General features: G+C 45.0%; 1 protein-coding gene across 1 annotated transcript in view; it reads right to left on the bottom strand.

Annotated features, from left to right (window-relative positions):
- The window catches only part of APCDD1 (APC down-regulated 1), a 90919-nt gene extending 72690 nt beyond the window's left edge, over positions 1-18229 (bottom strand). Inside the window, exon 1 of the mRNA XM_086964937.1 lies at positions 17296-18229. Within this exon, the coding sequence (XP_086821063.1) occupies positions 17296-17353 (58 nt within the window). The 5' untranslated portion in view covers positions 17354-18229. The remainder of the gene's footprint in view (positions 1-17295) is intronic.
- Between the last annotated feature and the right edge of the window lie 4071 nt (positions 18230-22300).

Genomic DNA, 22300 nt, shown 5'->3' with positions numbered 1-22300 from the left:
GAGTTCAGAGGCTCTTTGTGAATCAGGCCCTTAATGTGTAACAGCACTCGGGTTTTGTACCTGCACTGTGGTGTTGATCTGTTTTTGTTTCTTTTTTTTTGTAGCAGTTTTATATAGCGCGAACTTGACCCGAATCAGGTATCAGAGTGCTTTACATAGCACCAGTTATGTTACATGAGGACACACATTCATTTTTGTTAGGTACAGGGAGAGTAAGTGATTTGCCCTGAATCACAGGATGTTCAGCGTCATTGCCGAGACTCGAACCCACTTTCCCAGGTTCGAGGTTGACTGCCCTAGCCCTTAGGCCAACTCCTCTCTCCATATCACCAGAGAACACTGTAGATATAATATATGATATACTCTTATATTATATGAACTTGAACTCAGAAGTGTGGCAGCCCGGGACCAGGGTTCAATTCCTGGCTCGGCGGGTCTTGAGACAATTCTCGCTCCGGTGCCTACTCGATTCACGGGTTCACACTCTGCGACTCTGGGCAATAGCTTGCTTAACCTCCACAACGGCCCCTCGCGGTGGGATGCCTGGCTTTCACCTTGTGGATACCCTGCCCGGGTTATCTCACAGGGGAATACCAGGACGGGTTCCCTAAGCAAGCGCTTAGATACCGGGTCGGTGATTTGCGCTATATAAATACATGTACATTTACATTTACTTTGGCTGTGACCTCCGAACTTCCAGGGGTCAACGAAGAGGCACTGCATGCCCTTTGAACCAGATGACATCAGAGGAAATTATTTATGAAGGTAAAGAAGGAGTTGAGGGTGGATTTTTGTACAGGATACAGAGCCTATTTGCTCCAAGATACACTGTCTGAATGACCATGTTTTTCCCATTTTATCTCATGCTGTGTTAGTGTGTTATCCTTCACTGTGGTGGGTATATGTACAGCTGAGGCGCACAATAAAATGGTTCCATATATGTTACATGCAAATCATGTCCACAGTAAAATAGGGGTAAATTTAATTTTACAAGAGAAGTACATTTATATTTTATATGCAATAGTCAGCTGTTACTGCATTATTATTGAGAATTGCAACTTTTATTTTAGATTCAGATTTTCACTTATATATAGATTGAGAAACAAGAAGTGATCTTTATAGTTACATAGCTATTGAAAGCAGATAACAAACACAGTGTTTACCAAGTCTGCCTATTACCACCTCCCCTTCTTACAGTGGCGACGGTTAACCTGATCGCCCCAAAATTCCTGCTATGATTTCTCGACTATAAAGGTACAGCTTTTCTCTAATCAGATTTGTGTTCTAAAACAGGTATTTGTCTGTGCAGACAAAATTAGAGTGCAGACATTCTGCATTCAAGGGTGGTTTCTCTTAAGGAGCGTAAGCGGCGCTGCCTCCCCCCCAACGTGGGCCGTCAGACAGTGCAGGTGAAATATATGTGCCATGATGACTACATGGTCCATTTAGACAACTTTGGTGCGGATTGCACACAATATTGTAGGGGGAGGAGGCATGGCCGTGTCACAGTACATCCATCGCATGGTTGCATGCTGCCGTTAAGTGCGCATGTCCGATTGACCGCTAGCTTCAATGTGGCCAACCTGACATGCGTATATTTGTCCTCTGAATCTATGCTGTATGAGAGCGCTATGAGGACAGAGACCCAGTCCCCCTGTGCTCTAAGGGAGCGCTGATTTGGCCCAACCACCCAATCCCGATGCTGCTTTCCAGCTTTGTGTTACAATTCAGAGCATGAGAGTAGAGTTGTGATTGGCTATGTTTCAAGTATCTCTCACAGCTCTTTGTCGCCTCCACTCAGGAGACTTAACCCACAAGGACGCAGACAAAAGGGACATTGGCATGTCCAACCTCTCAGTGGTCTGTCGAGCTGCAGGAAAAGCAAAGTTATTTTAATTACCTTATTGTTAAATTGATTTTTACGCCTCACCAGTTTAATATTTTACCAGCTGTCACTGTCTGCATTTAAGATAGTTGCTAAACCAGGCAGTTCCATATGGAGACAGCAGAGGGCGGGCTGCAGACACATGTACGGACAAACCTTAATAATATCCAATGGTCCGATTACATAAAGAAGCCTGGGAGGGTTCCATTTGGACTCAAGTGCTGTTTGGCCTCATATTGCATAATATATCTGTTGTTCCCCCAGATCTTTTTGAGGTAGTCAGGGCTGTCCTTAACCACATGTATGTAAGACGTATGGTGTGACAGAAGAATCCATGGGAGTAACTGGATATAACAGCACACATGACGCAAGATATGAACTATAGTGCAGAAGCATTTGAACTCTGATTTCTCCCAAATTTAACAGGATCAAAGTCATTCTTGAATTGTCTTTGTCAATATGAATGCTGGATTTAGGGCAAGCGGTATCTCATCCTTTTCTAAATCTGAATAAATTCAAAAAACTAATTGATTAGAACGGAAAGCAGCCTTTATATAGCGAGAGACTCGCATTCCTTCCATTTCTATATGTGGTGCAGAAAAATCAACAAAAAAGTTGAAAAAGCAAGTGATGGAGCCCTTTATGAGCCTGATGGCATCCAGTCAAGGAGTTCAGTTTCTGGGGTGGTGGTAGGATTGATTTTCACATGGTTGAACCAGCTCTGGAAGGGGAGGAATGAGTTAAGAAAGATGGACTTGAATGCACCCAGAGAAATTACCTGGGGTTCTGACTGTTTCAGGTTTTTTCATGCATGCCTCACGTTGATGCTGTCTGGGGTCGATTTCAAATGAGAGGATCCTGGATTCGAAATCTTGATTGCTGGCCACTGAACATATTGGGCACGATTCACAAAGGTAAACTGAGACGAAAGTCTAACTTTATGACTTTCGGTATTCACAAAGAGAATTTACAAGTAGTAAAGTTAGACTTTTGACTCCGTTAAACTTATGTTTTGGTCTTAAGTTTAACTGAGACTAAAAACGTTTGCTTACATGTGAGTGAGTGCAGTGTATGCTTGGGGGTGGTGAAGTGAGGGAGATGTGAAGAAGTGCATTCGGGGGAAAGTGAAAAGAGGGTGCTGAAGAGGAAAGAGATGAGTTTTAAGTTGTGCAGATGGACGAGATGTGCAGAGAAAAGTAGCATACATATCTTACATAACGTGCACATAACTGAGGGCCAATACGAACTCCACATGCCTCAATAATATTTAAATAACAGCCTCACAATTTCACAATTGAAACATTTCCAATGTTAATTATTTATAACAAATCATTGTTATTACTCATTTTTCTAAAACAGCTAAAAAGCACTGACACAGCCGATAGTACTGACAGGTTTTAGGTGTGTAGTGAACACAACAAGATGATGGACTGAGTGCTGAAACGTTTCAACCACTCACCCCCAGTCAAGAGTACTGGGTTCAATCCATCGTTCTTTTGGTCACAATGCCGCCTAATAGGTGTATGTCCGTTGTGTAATATATCTGGCTGCAATAACATCTCAGAGAGAAAGCAAAATACCAGTCAGATGGCACAATGTGGGATTTACAGAAATGTATTTTACATGTTCACTTTTAGAGAGCCCTCATTTTTTTCATCTGATTTAAAGAGCTGCCTGCACATATTTCTATATGACTGACTGCAGCCAGCAGCTGTGGGTGCTTCCTGAAGCCTGGTTAGAGCATTTCCTTTCAAGGTCGATGCAGCATGCAGTGCAAGACACTGGGCAAGCACACACTTCATAGGGCCTGAAGCTGTTGTGCTGTACAATTTGCACAATAAAGTAACAGTTGAACATAATAATGCAGTAAGATTTGGGTACATTCTTAATGTGTTTAATATTTCAAGACTATACGTTCCCACTGCTTTATAAACCTTGCTTTTTCCCTAAATTCATTTGCTTTAAAATGCACCATTTGCCAATCTTTTTTCAATTTTTTTCTCAGGGCGAGGACCTCCCCAGGTACTACTTTTGTCCATTAGGCTTGCTTCCTTCGCGTGCTACATAAAACTCATACCCAACTTTTACACCTCAACACTTTCAAAGGCCACCACACATCACTGGATAAGGAGTGGATATACATTACCCTGAAAAGGCAAATATATAAGAAGCCAAATTTAGCACCCTGTATTTAATGAGACTGGTTCAACCGGTCTGCTTGCTTTGAATGCTGCCATTAACTAATGTTGCTAACCTGCTTTTAAGTGGAGTAAATGTCTGAAGCATTCAGGGACAGGCTGTATGTCGATCTGTAGAAGGATAAATTGTGTGGAACATGTGCTAATCAGGCCCGGACTGGCCATAGCGGGCACCGGGCAATCCCCCGGTGCGCCGCAAGGGTGGGAGCCGGTTTTGAGCCCCTGGGGACCGATTTTGTTACAGGGCCATTTTTGCGGCATAGCTGCAAAATCGGCCCTGCAACAAAATAGGCCGAAAACGGCCCTGGCAAAGCGTTCGGCGGCACCTCCAACCCGGGGGCCGGCCGAGCATTTTGCCAGGGCCGGTTTTGGTTCCCAGTCTGGCCCTGGTGCTAATAGCCTTCTAGCCCACATGCACACAGGGTCTATATTTCAAATAAGTTGCACTGCCTTGGCCTGCGCTGTAGCACAACTTTAACTTGGTGCGCGGGCACACACCATGCCAGTGTGCCCTGTCACAATGAATGCACTGCCACCAGCGCAGCTGCAAATTTGTGCCAGCCCTGGAGGGAGTGCATTATTGAAAGGCAGACTTGCTGTTTTAAGCCGCTGGTCTCCCATTCACTGTGCAGGCGGCTACGCGGACTGCTTTTGACAGGGGCAGAGATCCCCCTGCAGGTGGGTGCAGTGATTGATTGCTCCTTCCTGCAGGGTGTTGCTGGGAGGGGTCCATAAGTCTCCATAAGTCTCCAGTTACCACCTCCTGAGGGGCAGCACTTCTTTATGGCGCACAGTCAGTACGCCCAGTGACCACTCCTTTGCCTCTACAGCTACATCTATAATACAGCGCAGGCACAGAGGCAAGCCCCATGCTTCCCATGCAACGCAAAGCAAATGGGGAAGCGCCCCATTGAGATTGTGAAAGCACTACATGTGTGCTGGTGTGATGTGTATTACAGAAGGGGTCCTGCAAGCACCTGTGCCCCCCTCTGTAAAACCAAAGTGCCACAGGGGCACACAGGGCTGTCGCACATGCTTGTTACACCCTCTGAGCACTTTTGATAATAGGGCCACAGGAGTCATCAGCTGAACACTACTTTCCCCCCTAAAGATGCACCCTCTGCTCATGTCCATCATTAGAGGGTAGAAATGACCAACTGGTAATTGCCTCAACAGTGGGATTCAACACATGGAGGTGCCTCAGCATTCACTAATAAAGCCTACTTAACATGATGGAAGTATAATCACAGAGAAAACCATCCTCGACATAAAATAAGAGTCATGGCAAACAATAATTGTTAAGGGTCCAGGAGGAAGCAGCAGGTCGGTTACAATATATTCTAAAATATAATATAAGCATTGGATGTAAATACCGGCACCAACAAACACAAAAGTACTTCACAAAACAACTGTTCATGCAAAACACCAGACTTTTTCAGTACCTATATTAAAGGTGCTTATTTTATCGACCTCAGAAGCATAATAACAGTCTATGGCCTTATTTTGACAGAATATGGCAGATGTCCCATCCACTCTACGTGTAGAGCAGGGGTCTCCAAACTGGTCCTGGAGGGCCGGATCCATGCCAGAGGTTTTGGATATCCCCATTGAGATACATGTAGTAATTTTAAAAATCTGGCATGGATCCGGCCCTCCAGGACCGGTTTGGAGACCCCTGGTGTAGAGTATATTGGACTGCTATGCACTTTAAATATACTGGGCGGGACATCACCCAGACTCTAAATAAGGCCCTAAACCAGCACTTCTGAGGCTTGATCATGTGGCCTGCATGGCTGCGAATGGGCGTTCAGCCCGCTGAGCCACCTATTATTTTAAGTAATGTTGAATAAAATATAGAATTAAATGCTGCAGCTAAAACTACAGACTCTATGATATCTGGGGGTGGTGCTGGTGAGGCCCGATACTAACACAGTCCTGGGCAATGGTATTATGCCAGTTTCCTGGTCAGACACTGGTCATGTCAGGCACATGTCAAACCCATGTAAAGTAATGGCAGGAGACCAGTCATTCGCAGAGCTCTGGGGGGAGTTTGTCCCACGGTATCCATGCCCCTGGAAAGCCATGAGCTTCTTTCTTCCAGCACAAACACAGAAACCACTGATGACAACAGACAGTCCAGCTGCAAACCAGCGCTGACATTCAACAGGCTTCATTTTGGCAGCCAAGGAACTTTTTTTTTAAGTCTTGTAAAATAAGGTGGGTCATATCACGAGGTGAAACCGAGTTAAGAAAAAAACGTAAAACTTGTTCTGGAAACCCTTCTGTGGAAAATAGGAACAGTTGATGGATGTCTTAAATGTGTGTGGGTCTGTGAAATAACAAAGCAATGATACAGCTTGTCTGTGTTGTTTCATGGGTTGTTTGTATAGCGCTCATGCAATCTGAGGCTGATTCAAAGCGCTGAGAGGACTTGGGAAACAAGAGAATGACAGAAGGATAAAGGACAAGAGATAGTGGCAAGATAGAGGCGTGCCATGTTGGTTGCTTGTGATGCTTACACTGTTAGTAGCGCCTTGACGCGCTGCTGAGGACCAGAAATGCGGAGGAGATAACACGACTGAGCAGGAAGGTGGAATCACTATTATTCAACATTGGCCGTTTTTTGTTGTTTAGTGGCTACCCAATATATGACCGCTTCAGGTGCTTTTGTGGAACAGAAAAGGGAAGGAGGGAACATGGTGGCACTGAAAAGGGAAGGAGGGGACATGGTGGCACAGAAAAGGGAAGAATGGAACATGGTGGCATTAGCAGGAAGGAAAGAGGAAATCTGAGCAGGAGGGAAGGATGGAAGATGCTGTCATACTTTGTTGGCTGTTTCTGGGGCTTAAAGAGTCTTATGGCTGCTTCGTCGCCCTGCTGGGGATCAGGAGACAGGGAAGTCGAGAGAGCAGGACGGGATGGACTCCTTTATGCTACGCTGGTTGCTTGAAGTGCTTATTCACTACCCCCTCGCCCCCTCCACGGCTGCTTCAGAGAGCAGATGATGGAAGAAAGGCCCATAAGTTACCACAGATGTCTTTTTTTGTCCTTTTCTTTATTTTTCATTACCAAGCAAATACTCGAAAAATGATGAGAGTAAATCATACGATGGAGTCAACCCAAGCCTCCACAGGCGCTATCAGACTGACAAGGCCAGATCAGTAACATCAACAGTGTGTGCCACAAGGGGGCGCTCCATTGCTTCCGCTGCTTTATCTTCGAGGGACTTCAAACTGAAAAGTGTATGTTCTGAATTATGCAAATCACCAGCTATAAAGAAAGCATGGCTGCATGAAACCAATCCGAGTTGGTTTTTCCAGTTGAAAATGCTCCAGTTAAGATTGAGAATTGCTTATCCTTAAAATATAATTTTAGTCCCAGAATCTAAAATACTCCCACCTAAAACCAACATCTGGGGCCAAGGGGACAGTGATATCACTCGTGTTAGTTGTGTGCACGTCTTACGCTGCCCTGTCTTTGTTTTCAAACGCTGCTAAGAGAAAGGAAGAGGGGAAAGGGGGTGTCAAAAGAGCGAGCGAGCGAGCACGAGAGAGAGGGAGAGAGAAAACACAGTATCTATCCTATTGATTGCTAGTGTTGCCTTTTGTCCTTCACCAGGTACGTTGTCAGTTCCGAAATGGATAATTTCCCGTTTAAACTCCCACTCACCCAGTAGCTACTCCTGCCAGAGACTAAGGTTGCTCTATAATTGGAAGCAGCTTAACCTGGGGCGCAGTCTGCAATTATACATTCTCCCGTTCCCTGCCCTCTATCTGCAGGACTTCCGGGTCACAGGGCTTGGGGGGAGGAGGCCTTCCTGTACATCTTGGTGCACGAGGTCCTCCTGCTCCCTTCACGGAGCCCCAAATAAAGGAAGGGCGGAACCCATGCGTGTACCAGCACGAGCGCCATGACGTACGCATAGGTATGAGCTTCGTTTACTACTGTTTGGATATTGCCACCCAGTCCCTTCTCAACTATAATGTGCAAAGGTATGCATGCTGGGGAGTCTGTACTTGCACTTATATGAATAGCTTTTAGGTGTATTAGAAAAAACTTGAGCTAACTTCAGTGCTCCAATTTTATAGACTGTAGGCAACAGCCTGGCGGTAACATGCAGTGAATAATACTACTACGCTTCCTATGCAATCCTGTAAATACCCTCTATGTATTGTATTTTCTCACGCTTTCTACACAACTTACACTTGGCACATTTTGGTGGAAATTACATGTCATGCGCAAAACTGTCTGCAAACTTCGCTCAGTGCGAGTTTGTCGAAACCAGGTGAACATTTCCTTTTGTGCACCTGTAGTGGTATCCTAATTTGAAATGAATTTCGCAAGCCGCTCCACTCCGTGTAATTGACCGAAGCTGCGCGTAATGTATGAAAACGTTGGAGACTCTACGAACTCACGAATCCCAATGACATGTGCACTTCATGTGTACATTGAGCTCAGTGTACAATGTTCCTTTTTTCTCAGGCACAGCTCACACTTATTGCGAGAAAAATCGTTGTCTCTATTCCTCAATGCTGGGGCTTTATCCCAGGTCCCTGCAACCCCTGGGGTATAGAGAGGCGTCTAATTCATCCTTCAAGGCGGACTGGGGGCATTCAGCCCAAGACCAATGAATATCTGACTGTGAGATATGGTAAACACAGGGCCCTTCGTGACATTTTGGTGGAGGGGGAATCATTTTACCTTACACTGCTGCTAAATATATACATGGAACAGGGTTGTGGGGGCCTGGGAACTGGGCGGATATCTCACTAGGCAGATGTTCTCACACGTTTTTTCCACCTGTGGCAGGTGCCTAATCCGTTAAAAGCCCCGGGAAAGGGGCCCCATCGTGAGTGGCCAAGTGCAGTTAACGGTGCCCAGTGGTATAGTCGCACCTGCTCCAAGGGATTCTGAGTGTTCACATCTGGAATGAGGAATAACACGGGGGAAACACCAGTTTATTCCTGCTTTTCCTCTATTCTAGAACCGTTTTGTGGAACTGTCTCAATTTGCTTTCTGCAGGGGAGTATGCACCTGGGAATACCGCAACACATATAGTCCCATTTCACCTGTAAAGGCTATTATTTCGTCTAAATAGTAATACCAGTCCACTTGTAACCAGGCCTTCAGTAGCACACACAGTTGCCATTCGCAGGCTGCATCGACTGAGGGCCGAGTTCGCAGTTATGGGTAGATACGTTTTATAATGTTTATATTTCAAGTCCTGAAATTATATAAGTCACTTGTTTGAATTGTAAGAAGATCATGATCTACCCATTACCCATACGTTCCCTATCAGGTAGTTGTTAGTACCACGGTGACATGCCACCCCATTCTTGCGCTTCTCACGACACAATTGCTACATATTTGACCCTCATAATAGCCTTGGCAGGGCATGGGCTCTCTGACTGCACAAGGTAAGTACAGGCCTGAGGTCTAAACACTCCCACACAACTACCTCTCCAAGCTGTGCCTTCAGGGGAGTTCAAGGCCTGGAGAGCTGCGTCTTCAACATTAAAGCAGAACTGCATTTTGTAAATAAAACGAGCGTTCTTCCCCTGGGGGAGTGGTGTTGTCATTGCTTGATTTACGGAGGCCTACAAACTACTGCGGAATTACTATCTGTACCCAAAACATTGTTTGCCTCCAGGCGAGTTTAGGGTCTGAAGTTCTGAGGCCTAAACACTGCTGCATTACTTTCTTTACCCAAAACAATTTTCGTCTCCTGGGGCGACCAGGGTTTCCAGCTCTCGGGTTTGAACATTAGAATAGTCTTCCTGTGACAGTTAGCTTTACTAACAGGGAAGAACAGGCAGAATTACCCAGCAGTGCCTCAAGACCTTCATGGGTGAAGCAGCCCCGCTCTACAAATCCTGATTGATTGCAATCGATAGGAGAAAAGGCAGAATTTGTCCTACTTTGCCTGGAGACCCTCACGGGTGAAGCAGCCGCGCTCTACAAATTCTGATTGATTGAAAGCCATAGGAGAACAGGCAGGATTACCCAGCAGTGCCTCGAAACCCTCACTGGTGAAGCAGCCATGCTCTACAAATCCTGATTGATTGACTGTAACCCATAGGAGAACAGGCAGAATTATTTGACAGCACCTCAAGACCCTTACAGGTGAAGCAGCCACACTCTATAAATCCTGAATGATAACACGCAACTCTTTCTCACAGAAGACTTGTCTTTTCTCCGGAGTATCCCTCCCTTGTCCAGGCCAGCTCTCATTCCAGGTATCACCAGCAAACCGACTTTTAATACTGTGACATGCAAGGGCATGCACTTGTTCACCCACTCTCTGCTCAGCATCCTGACCAACTCCTGCCCAGTGAAATGCATCAGGACTGGACCGGTTGCAGAACTGAAAGGATGTCAAAGGCAATAGTGTCCCAAGCGAGTGCTCAGTGCTTGTGAATTTATTCATTAACTGAATTTCTTACCACATTGGGTTTACTCTTGCAGAGCAGACATTTGGTGGAGAAGATGCTGTCTAGGGGTTATATTGTTATCTAAGAAACCTTAGACCATAACATTTGGCACCAACTTATTCATCTAAATAAGTTGTGTAATTTTGAGCTAATCATTTAATCTGCCAGAGCCTCGGTTCTCTTTCCCGCTAAAATCACAAGCACTTAGAAAAAAAGCTCTTACTGCAAGTATGCGAATATGGGCTATAAAACGGAATACTGTTGTGTAGATACTAATGAGCATTACATGATGCAGAAAAGGAAATTGACCCAATGCCTAGCATCACGAACGAAAAGCACTGAAGACCCACTTAATTGGGCCAAGGATGGATTTATTTAGGAAGCTCAGTTCACACAAAAGGACAAGTATTGGTTAAGTCAAAGTGTCTAGCATTGGTCAACAGTCATATCTGTCGAGGCTTGTTTTATTTTGCCATTGGTTTGCAAAACTGTATTGTTGTGGATGCTGCTGGTCTCCTTGTCAGGATAAAAAAAATAGCAAAAGCAAAAATACTTTTTTGGTTTCAAAAAGCACTCTTTGCCAAAGATGTCTTTGGTACTGAAGGGAACTGCATTATGTGCAGATATGCTCCTCGTGACAGAGCAGAATAATGCATTCACTTAGGGTGAAAATAGCCAATGGCTGACGTTAGCTGTCTCATTGCACCTTATTGTATGCTGCAGTGGGCAGGAGAAGAGTGTAAATGGCATGACAGCAGACCAAGCAGTGAAGAGGGCGGGCTAAAACCCCTATAAATATATTATACACATAATTTTAGTAAAATTAAAAGGCCTTGGCTGCCACGAGACATAAAAATACAGCCGAGGGCAATCACGGTGTGATTCACAAATGTTTGGGGAAAGTCCGAAATCTGCACTAGTGTGTTTACTATTGATTTGGAAGTACATTTCTGACTTTTTCAGCATTCTCAAATGATTCTAGAGGGAATAACAGCTATGATAGTCATATATTTCCTTGAATATTTGAATGATTATGTATGTTTCTGCAATTAAAAGTTATTGAGTTTTACATGCTTACATTGAGCGCAAATGCACATTTGCAAATTTTTTTTTTTTTGTTCAGTGCTTTTCCATGGAGAACATTGTTGCTGGAGGAGAAAACCCTTACACTGCACACTCGTAACTGTTCCCTCCCCTCCTCGACAGCAGTAGGTCTTTGTGTGCTTCCATGATGTGCCACCACCTGCACAATGTGGTGATTTTTCACACACCTAGAAACGCCAACAACCCCTTCCCCAACCCCGGATTTTAAGATGAGAAAAATCCACCAAATTGACTGAATATTCATATCATGCTGTAAAACACAATCTGCAGTACAAAATGCACAACATGTATGATTATAAAACATTCATGTGACTTTACACCCACAAAGGCTTTTTTTGTGGAGAACCTAGGTTCATATATGGTGCACAAAATGGCTGAATTATTAGACCCACAGAGAATACCTCCTTATTTAGAGCAAATATTAAGAAAAAAATTAGCAGGTCATGTCACCAAAATGTTTATTAACCAATCTGAGGAAATAGGCATTCAACTTCTGCTAGTTCTAATTGCTATTTGTTTTTAACTTTTTTGTGCACTGTGTATCACTCTTGTCAGTAAAGAATGATAATAAAGTGTTCAGTGGTCTGTAATTGAGGGTTGATGGTTGTAGGATGTGACTTCATGCAATGTGATCAGAAGGGCATGTATGTCATTTCTGCTGTGGCTCTGGTAAAATGACCCTGTTGGCGATTTCCTCAGTTCTATTTAGAATTAGGGTACAGTGCTTGAAAGTGCCCTTACTTCTGAGCTCTTCTATCTTGGTGCACCCAAGGACAAGTAAAACATGTAAACAAAAAGAAAAAATCTATTCACATGCATGCAGTTTCTGGCAAATCCAACCCTACTGTAGGAGTTCATCAAACACTCATTGCTTCACTAACCATGTCTGGTTGCTCATTGGGTTAATGCAGTCACTGCTGTGATAAATGCGTAACCACTAGGTGACAAAAGCTGAACTCGGTCGGTCTACCCATCGAGGTGGATGAAAGGAGTACCATAACATCACCTATCATCGGCATTTGGGCCTTGGATGTATGGAAACTGTGATTTGTGACTGTATTGATTAATAAAATGATGAAGATGCATGTCAGACATGTTCAGGAGTATTTCAGATTTTAGGGCATGTGTGTTTTGGAGAAATGTAAGAGACACAAATTCCGGTCCTCGCCAGTAGACTTTACTTTCAGTTAGCAGTGATCTGACATATATTGGTGCCGATAGGTGAGATAGTTCAGTGGGTTTGGCGCTGCTGATGTCTGCCTTAAAACTCGTTCTCAGCTTTACATGCCAGTGTGTCCATGCAGCCTCCTTAGCGGACTGACTTTTTGATGGGACTTACATAACACTTGCTTACTGAAATTCAGCTTTTTGTTCAACATCTGAGTCGCTGTTAAGAAATGTCCAAGTGACTCCGCCGGTTTCTTGTAACTAGTTATTCCAGTTTAAATTGTGTATGTTGGTGTATGTTGGTTTTCTTTTTTTTATTTCTGTAATTTTTTATTGTATATAAAAAAATATATATTTACATGGAGCATACATGAGTGGCGGAAAGAAAGAGGGAAAAAAAAAGAAAAGAAAAGAGAAAGAAGAAGGCGCCGGGGGGGGGGGGGGGTATAGTAGTATTGTCCTGCAATAGTTCGTTCCTTGCCATGGTGCGTGGGGTCGGATAGATCTACTAGTCCAAGAAGGAAGAAGAAGTCCGTTAACCGAGTCTTGCTTGGCGTTGTCTTCTTTCCCCCCATTGATCTGCCTGGTGGGTATAACACTCCGGACGATAGAGAGAAAGAGAGTGATAGAGGTAGGAGATAGGAGAGTGTACTTCCTAGCCGGTTTCTCTTGTTGGAGTGTCGGTCCCTGTGGTGTGTCCCTCGGTGGCTGTCTAGTGTCTGGTGTCTGCGCCTAGGGGGGTTTTGGGTTTTCAGTTGGTATATTTCACCAGTAAAATTGGCCTTGTTATTTTGCTTGCCATACATAACCCAGTTTTCAAAAACTTCCACGTCATACCGAGCCGGAAAAAGCATCTGTAACTGGTCAACTTGAATTTCCAACAAGATCCTGGTTAATCTGAAGCTAATAATAGCTCTCTTTCTGAGTACTTCCACAGGTAGCGCTTAGAGGCTATTCTGGTTGCAGTGTGTGCTATGCGTGTGATTAGAACTTCCTTAGATGGCTCTTAGAGGCGGGTCAGCTTGTAGTGTGACTGCGATCTGTTTGATTAGTGCTTCACTCGTAGAGCTTAGAGGCGAGTCTGTATGCAATACGTGTTATTAATACTTCCATAGGTAGTGCTTAGAGGCGAGTAGTGTGACTGCGATCTGTGTGATTAGTACTCTCATTGAAAGAGCTTAGAGGAGAGTCAGTTTGCAGTGGTGCGATCTGTGTGATTATTACTTCGAGAGGTCGCGCTTAGAGGAGAGTCAGTTTGTAGTGCGACTGAGACCTGTGTGATTAGTAGTCTCACTGGAAGAGCTTAGAGGCGAGTCAGTTTGTAGTGCGACTGAGACCTGTGTGATTAGTAGTCTCACTGGAAGAGCTTAGAGGCGAGTCAGTTTTCAGTGTGTTCTATGCGTGTGATTAGTACTTCCGTAGATAGCGCTTAGAGGCGGGTCAGTTTGCAGTGTGTGCTACATGTGATCGAGTCAGTTTTCAGTGTGTTCTATGCGTGTAATTAGCACTTCCTTAGATAGCGCTTAGAGGCGAGGCAGTTTGCAGTGTGTGCTACATGTGATCGAGTCAGTTTTCAGTGTGTCCTATGCGTGTAATTAGCACTTCCTTAGATAGCGCTTAGAGGCGGGTCAGTTTGCAGTGTGTGCTACATGTGATCGAGTCAGATTTCAGTGTGTTCTATGCGTGTGATTAGTACTTCCTTAGATAGCGCTTAGAGGCGGGTCAGTTTGCAGTGTGTGCTACATGTGATCGAGTCAGTACATGTGATCGAGTCAGTTTTCAGTGTGTTCTATGCGTGTAATTAGCACTTCCTTAGATAGCGCTTAGAGGCGAGTCAGTTTGCAGTGTGTGCTACATGTGATCGAGTCAGGCTTCAGTGTGTGAACTCTCGCAGGTGCACGATAACGTTTGATTGGTGGAAATGGCAGCTTCGCGTCCAAGGTTGTCACATTTTCTTCACCACGACCATTTTGGTGGCTGTTTGTAACAACTATTAACAACAGCACGTTACTGTAAAGGTGTACAGCTTTGTCCCCGGCACACACATACTGTGAGAAGTAAAACGTGCTTCTGGGTATCAACTGCTGTGTCCTTCCTTTGCTCTTCTGCATCCAAATGCCATGACAGTGTCGCAGGGTGCAGGTAATGTGGGATCAGAATGTGTATAACAACCAGAGCGGCAGCGACGGCTCGTGGAGGGAGTTACGGTGGGGCAGGAGGGTGGGGAGGGGGAGGGGCAGGGTGGTGGTTGCTAAAAACCGGCATATGGATAATTGCAGGTAAGTAAACAATTTAATTAATAAAACGAATTTCGTAGTGCGCCTTGCATCGCAAAATGCAATGCAGTGCGAGCTACGAAATTCGTTTTATTAATTAAATTGTTTACTTACCTGCAATTATCCATATGCCGGTTTTTAGCAACCTCCACCCTGCCCCTCCCCCTCCCCACCCTCCTGCCCCACCGTACCTCCCTCCACGAGCCGTCGCTGCAGAGCGGCCCACACTGGAATAGGGGAATCGGGTGTCTCGGCGTCGCCTCAACATCCTGCGATGCTGGACAAATCACGTGCTCTCCCCGCGCTTACACAAATGAACCCGAGGCTGTGTAATGTAAATGGTGCTCATGTGCAGCGCTCGAATACCTTCAAACCGAGTTCGCGCTACAGTGACCCGAGGATAAACCAATATACTGTGATTTGTGTTACTTCCGCATGGAAGTCGGGACTATAGTTTGCTACCTGCCTGACTTCGTCCCTCTAATGACAGGCCGTAAGTGGTAGCCGGCTTCACCCGCTTACTTTACTCGATGCGAACGTGTTCTTGGCAGTGCCGCTGCTTCTTGTTGTTAAGACAGCAGTGTGCAGACATCCTGCGCTACCTCAGTCTCGCGTGGAGGCACAAGAGATGGAAACGGGGCGGCGGCGGGTTCCTTGGCAGCCCCGTGCCTGAGCAGGGGACCACCTCCAGAGCATTGAAAGGGTATATCAGAAAATATAGCAGCGACGAAATGCATCCTCCAAGACCCTCAGCAAGGCTCTTTAGAATGGTAGTGCATTTCTTAGATAGCGCTTTGGGCGCAGACGATCGTCGTTGCAGCGCTGTGAACAACAGGTGCTGGCAACAACACTCCACAGAAAGCTTCTCCCGTCTCTCCGTCCATCCGTGTCTCCGTGATCATGATTAGACCCTCTGGCCCGATAAACTGACCCAGGAGATGTATTTGTTTTCTGGTAAACCAGAAACATCTACGGAACATGTACACATTACAGTACTGTGCTATTTCCCAACTTCCCACTCGGCATGGCATATGCATTATGCGGCAAAGGCGCCACTTTAATAAAAGAAGGCTTTATGTTTCGTTGTCTGATCCGTTTGTGCAGTTGTACCCCCAGGTACAGCACTTGGCGAGCCCTAGCTGCTCTCTGTGGGCCAAGAATGACTTTTGCCACACAACCTGCTCCTCCCCGCGCACACACACCTGAGCGCAGAAATGTGTCTACGGTGCTACAAGGACAGCCAAGTTAGAACAATGTGTACAGCGAGGATTGCGAAAGAAGCTTTTAATTATAATTTGGAAAACCAGCCACCGATGTCTAGCGCTCCGAGGTGTGCTGCAAGGCGCCTATGAATGCTTTAAGTCTCTGTGCAATGGGAAGCGCGCTGTCACCACAATTTTTTTTTATTTACATAAGGCTGAAGGTAAGCCTGCATTGCGTGTTTGTTTATCTTTTGCAGATAGCGCCCACTTTCAACTACGGCACCTCTTGGGACTTCCGAATGAAGCTGGTTCCCAATTTTGCCAAAGGGACAGTGGAACGAGGGAGAATTGCCACGTGCATAGCATAGCGCACAATCTGCCAATGGTATGTCAAGCGCAGTGTCGGGGAATTTCTTTCCAAGCGCTGTTTTGAAATATTAGAATGGAAACTGAAAACAATAGTCCCGGGGGAGTTACTAAAATAAACGGGCGCCTACCTGCCATGCCCGGAGGGTCAGGTGTGGAAAGGACCCGAGGGAGTGTGAGAAACCTCAGCGCACGAGTCGCTCGTGTCTCATATCAACTACGGCTCTTTGTGGGTGCCCGGAGCGGCTCGTGGCACTCTCACCCGCCGGGCTCCCACGGGAGGCCCCAGCCTACTGCCGCTGTCCAGGCGCAGGAATCCCGGAAGAAAGACGTGCCAAAGTGCTTAAACCTGGCCTTCAACGCGCTCGTTGACCTCTAGTGAGACAGCCCGGGGCCTTTGAGGGGATTACTTGGGGCGAAGCAAGGTGTTCATTGGCGATATAAGAACCCTATATAAAATGCATCCGAGGCAGCCAAGTGGGACAGTGCGACAATTTAAGGGATCTGCAATCTGCAGAGCAAAGGTCTGCATCCCCAGAGGTCCTGCTCCTCCTTTCATCGACTCACCCTTTCATTCCATGAGTTGTAAAACTCTACCTGCCACTGCAGCCAGCTGTAAGAGCATTCAAGAGATACCCAGAAACACGTGAGTAGGCGCATGCTTACCGTGCAGGAAGAGGGCAGGCAGCAGGCACTGGACCAGACGGACGTACTGCGATGGCATGGTGATGGCTTCGCGGCCCCTCGAGGCTTTTATTTGGGACAGGGACGGCTCCTGTCCTCCGGGAAACTTTGACCACTTTCCACAAATCCTTCAGGTGGTAAAATAAAAAAACACACAAGCAGTCCGGCGGGTGTCTGCGCAGGGGTCTCTGGTTCCTGTAATTATCCGAGGTTAGATGCAAGGCTCGTCTGAGAGGACAGGACAAACGGAAAAAGACTTAAAAAATGCCGCCTGCTCTTTTGAAAGTTCCAGGGGCAGAGGAATCAGACCGGCGAGCCATGAGAGGAATGTACCTGCGAACAGCAGCTGAAAAGAGTGCTCGACTGCTCGGCCTTTATCAGGAACAGTCTGTTTTTAAATTTTGAGATGTAGAAAACACGAATTTATGGAACAGGTAGTTTCGTACACGTCCTTGTTGCAGGCACCCCTCCGGCCTTTTAATCCAAAATTCTTGCCTCCAGCCCGGCGCAGGGGTTTGCTCTGACCTGTGCTCTCACTGTCTCAAGGTGCCCGAGTGAACTCGTATAGCGCCACAACACGCGCCTCAGGGCGCTCGCTGTCCGAAGAGCTGGGGGCAGGAAGTCGGTGCCGGCTCAAAACAGCCTTTTTCCCGGGATCTCCGTGACTCTTCGTCCAGCTCTTCTGTCTGTCCGGCCGCCTCCTTGTTCCCGTCTGTTGTGACTTCCCCAGGCTCCCCCGCTTGTCTCTTCTCTTGCCTCCTGCTGTCTATTCTTCAGGCCCTACCACCTCTTGCGTCTCTCCCAGATGTCTCTTCTTCACTCTGCCGTTGTCCCAGCGCAGTCTCTTGTCTTGATATGCCGTGCTTGTGCACAGACACCGCTCCCCGCGCTGGCGGCCGCTCCGCTGCACTTTGCTGCAGCTCCTTCTCTGATCTCCCCTTTGAGCGGAGCTGGAGGAGGCGGGGCCTGCAGAGAGGGGCGGGGCCAGCATCCTTATTGAAGATGAGCAGCCCCGCGGTGCCCAGGAACAAGGGCTGTGCAGCCTCGCGCACTCTGCTTCATGCCAAAGAGCCTCAGAGACATCCTGGTAGGGTCTCCACCTTTCCCACGCAAAAATAACGGGCATTTCTTTAAATTTCGCTATTCCGGAATGTGCAAGAGTTAGTAGATGAAAATGTATTTGTGTAAAAGTAAAACCCTCCTTATTGTTTTTTAAACATGCCTGTTATCCCCCGGTTTGCTTTAATAATCATGTTGACATAATATAGCTAGTTCTATACGCCTTTAAAGTGACTTCTTTACCTATTTGCTGTTTTAGGATTAGATTGCTAAATATAAATATGCAGGATTTCACTGCTTTTTACATTTTTTTCACGTGCAGGCACATACAAATACAGGTCAGGCAAGTATAAAAAAAAGTCCAGGTGGAACCATCAGAAAAGCCACAGGTACTCGCAAACAATTTCCCAAGGGCCACAAAGTTTGGTCTGTGATGTAACTAAGGCCCACGTCAATGCCAGCAGGGTGTCGATTCAGATGGGGAATAGTAAAGTGGGTACAGGGGAAGTGAAGATTATTTATGTAGTGACTGAACTGCACAATGTGAAACCAGGAACAAATCCCGGGCATCTTCTACACTTTACCAAATTGTGTGATCCTAGCCAATTGTTTTATTACTCTTTCCCTACTTTTTCTTTTATTATCACATATAAGAGGACCTCGAAATACATGACTTCAGGATGTGCGCTGTACAAAACCTACTCCTGTGTTTGATTTAATAAACTATCATTTTGTTTATTTTTAATAGGAACTTAGGCCACCTTAAGAGTGCACATGGTAATTTACTTGCCACTATTGGCAATGTTGTCAGGGTGAGGGGGGAGAATGAATGTGTCTAAATTCATATTTGAAAACTATCACATAAAAATACTTCTCAATGAACTGATACAATCTGATATACTAAAGTGAAATTGTTTTGCATGTTAGTGAAATACAATTTCTGAATTTTGAAGAGACCAAATCATATATTTGCACTTTTGCTGCAAGATGGCTTTAAAAATGAATGTATTCCTGAAGTTAAGTGGTGCAAGATAAGCTACTTACTTCCTTTCTTTACCTTTAATTAACCTTTAAGTAAATGCTTGCTTGTATAGTTAACATCTTTTTAATGTTAGTGCTGAGTAGAGTGAACAGCAGCCCAGGTCTTCTGTTCATCAGGGGGCTGCATGTAACGGTTACTAGGGCCGCATGCGCCCCCTGGGCCGTAATTTGAGTATCACTGCTCTACGCTCTGCTATATAATAGACCACATCCCCTAGGTTCCAGTATAGCCTCCCTACTGGCTGACGGCATACTTCTGGATAATTACAGACTTCCATGTCTTTCGTGTGACCATTCACTTCTGGTACCACTGAACGTTAATTCCTTCTGGGTCATTCATCGCTTCCAGTATTACAGATGCTTGAAATAGAACTATAGAAGTTCAGGTGCTCACTGTACCAGAGTATCTGCTGCTAAATAGTGCAGGAACTGTCCCATTACAGGTATTGCATCACTGTTGAGGACAGGAGGTACTACTCTCCCATTCGAATGAAGAAATGCTGATACCCAGTACCTGTCAGTACCTGCCTATTTAGAGCACAGAGTATCATTATCATTAACATCTTCATGGTAATCATACATCTCTGCTATTTCCAAACATTTACACCCTTTCGATGACCATTCACTTCAGCTGCCGCAAAGAGTAACATCATCTAATTGATCATTAGTTTCCTGTACTTTTAAACAGTCCTTCCTTCTGAGTGCTCATTAATTTCCCCTAGTCTCTAATCAACCTCCCTACTGGGTGATAATCCATATTTGATGACTGCAATATACTGATCGCCCCCGTTTAATCATTCACTTAAGATATCTTAAAATATTCCTTCCTTTTGAGTGATCTTTCGCTTATGGTGTAACACACCAACACGAGGGATAATTCATATTCAGTACGTCTCAGTATTTATCCTTTCTCGTGTTGTTACTTGTTCCCTGTGGCCTTTTGATGATGACTTTTTCATTCAAATGGCCTCAAATTGAGGAAAACGGGTTTCCCCCTTTTGGAATTACACAAAATCTGGATGCGCCCTATGGTCATTTATAAATAGTTTCCTGGAGTTCAACCTCCTTCCCTACCCCCAAATCTGCTGCATTTCAAAAGGAGGTTAACGCTTTGTATACCATTCACCATTACTACAGAAACTGCTTGTACCATAGGACCATCTACACTAAGGTCAATACTCAGTTTTTGTAGGCGGTGAGCATTGATAGTTATTTTACCAATGTTCATTGAGTGATGCGATTGGCTTTTGCCAATGCCACAGCAGGTATGTTAAAAGCCTAGAAAGTAATGAAAACATTGCTTTCCATACTTTCAAAATGGCCACCAGATGGCATGACACACGTTGTCATGCTGTGGCAACGCACATGTAAAGGCAATGTATGTTGCATTATGCAGGGTGGTGGCCATTTTGAAAATACAGAATTGCTAACTAGGCTTTTAACATAGCCACTTGCGGTCACAGAATACTGAGAGAGTTTGAGTGGACATCCAAGGGATCACGAAGGCTGCTATCTGTTGCACCAACGAGGGTCATAGAGAGGGCAGAAGGGACAGTCTGGGAGAGTTGGAAATGAGGTGAGATATATAGAGAATCAGTGGGCTATGAAAATAAGAAACAGCCTCTGTTGGAGTGCTAATCAAATACAAAAAAGAATAGGTCCATGATACTTGAAGGCTACAACAAGGTGAAAGATCAAAGCTTGAGGGGTGGGGACAAACACAGTAGAGACAGAGAAGCAAACAAATCACATGCACAAGATTGAAAAGTGAAAAAACAGCATCCAGTAGGAAAGGGGAAATGGCTGGGAAAGTATGGAATACAGGAAGACCTTGAAAAGCAGAAAATAGATAAATAAGGAAGAAGAGAAGAATAGGAACACAGTGGCAAAGGGAGGAAGCAGGGATGAAAAGTAACCAACAAGAGTGAAGTAAGAACAGAAGTGTGAAACTCCGTAACAGAACTTTTGAGCGTCTGAAGCAGTAGTATTCCTGAATGACTACTTAACACGCTCAGAAATGTCTTTGCAAATTGGCCATGAAATGTCCAACCCCCTGTAAGTCAAGGTGCAAAGAGGGCAGCGTTCTTTCTGTCTGTACCAAAAGCATATGAATATTCCTAGAATATTTCCATTTTATGGGTTTTGCTGCCAGTTCATAAAGGCGTTTAAAAGAATGTGGAGTGCTACATTTAAGAGCACACGTAGAAATGCTATGGCATATAGTACTTCATGCACTTATATATTCCGTATTGGCTCCAGGAAGTGAAGGATGGCAGGGAATTAAGACTAGGGGCCTTGGTTTTCCACAACCTCACCATTTAAGAGCACCTGCAACATGCTTCTAAGAAAACGTTGTGCTCTTGCACTTATTAATATTTACAAATTAAGCACTGACCAAAGGCCAACCCCTCCACTACCAGAAAACACTAAGCACTCATGTTTTATGAATTTCGTCCCAACCCACCCACAAACAAGGGGGCACCTAAATGTGATTTTGTTCATAGAGCCACACTGCAGAAGTATCTATTTAGTTTATTCGTTCATGGACCAAAAATGCCATTACCTTCTAGTTCCATCTGAAATTCAATTTACAGAGGTTTTAATACCTCTGATTTCCACGGAATGAAAATATTTTGCAAAATGGAACACAGCTAGGCCTTTTTATCCCTGATAGACTGAATCAGTTGCTGTCTAGGGTGTCTCAAACCGCCATGTTTGTTTTAGTCACTCCAAACCATGGTGTCATGACCTCCATTTTATTGCAATATAATTTTTAGCAGATTTATTTATACACCGACAAAAACAATTTAGCCACTACTACATAAACAACATATGTTATACTTTCATCGAACTGACTTGAAGTGCAGAGAAAAAGGTATGTTGACTC

This window comes from Lissotriton vulgaris, chromosome 4_1 (assembly GCF_964263255.1).
Source record: "Lissotriton vulgaris chromosome 4_1, aLisVul1.2, whole genome shotgun sequence".
Classification (NCBI taxonomy): Eukaryota; Metazoa; Chordata; class Amphibia; order Caudata; family Salamandridae; genus Lissotriton; species Lissotriton vulgaris.
Note: the sequence above shows the minus strand (reverse complement) of the source record. Positions and strands in the feature narration are given on the sequence as shown.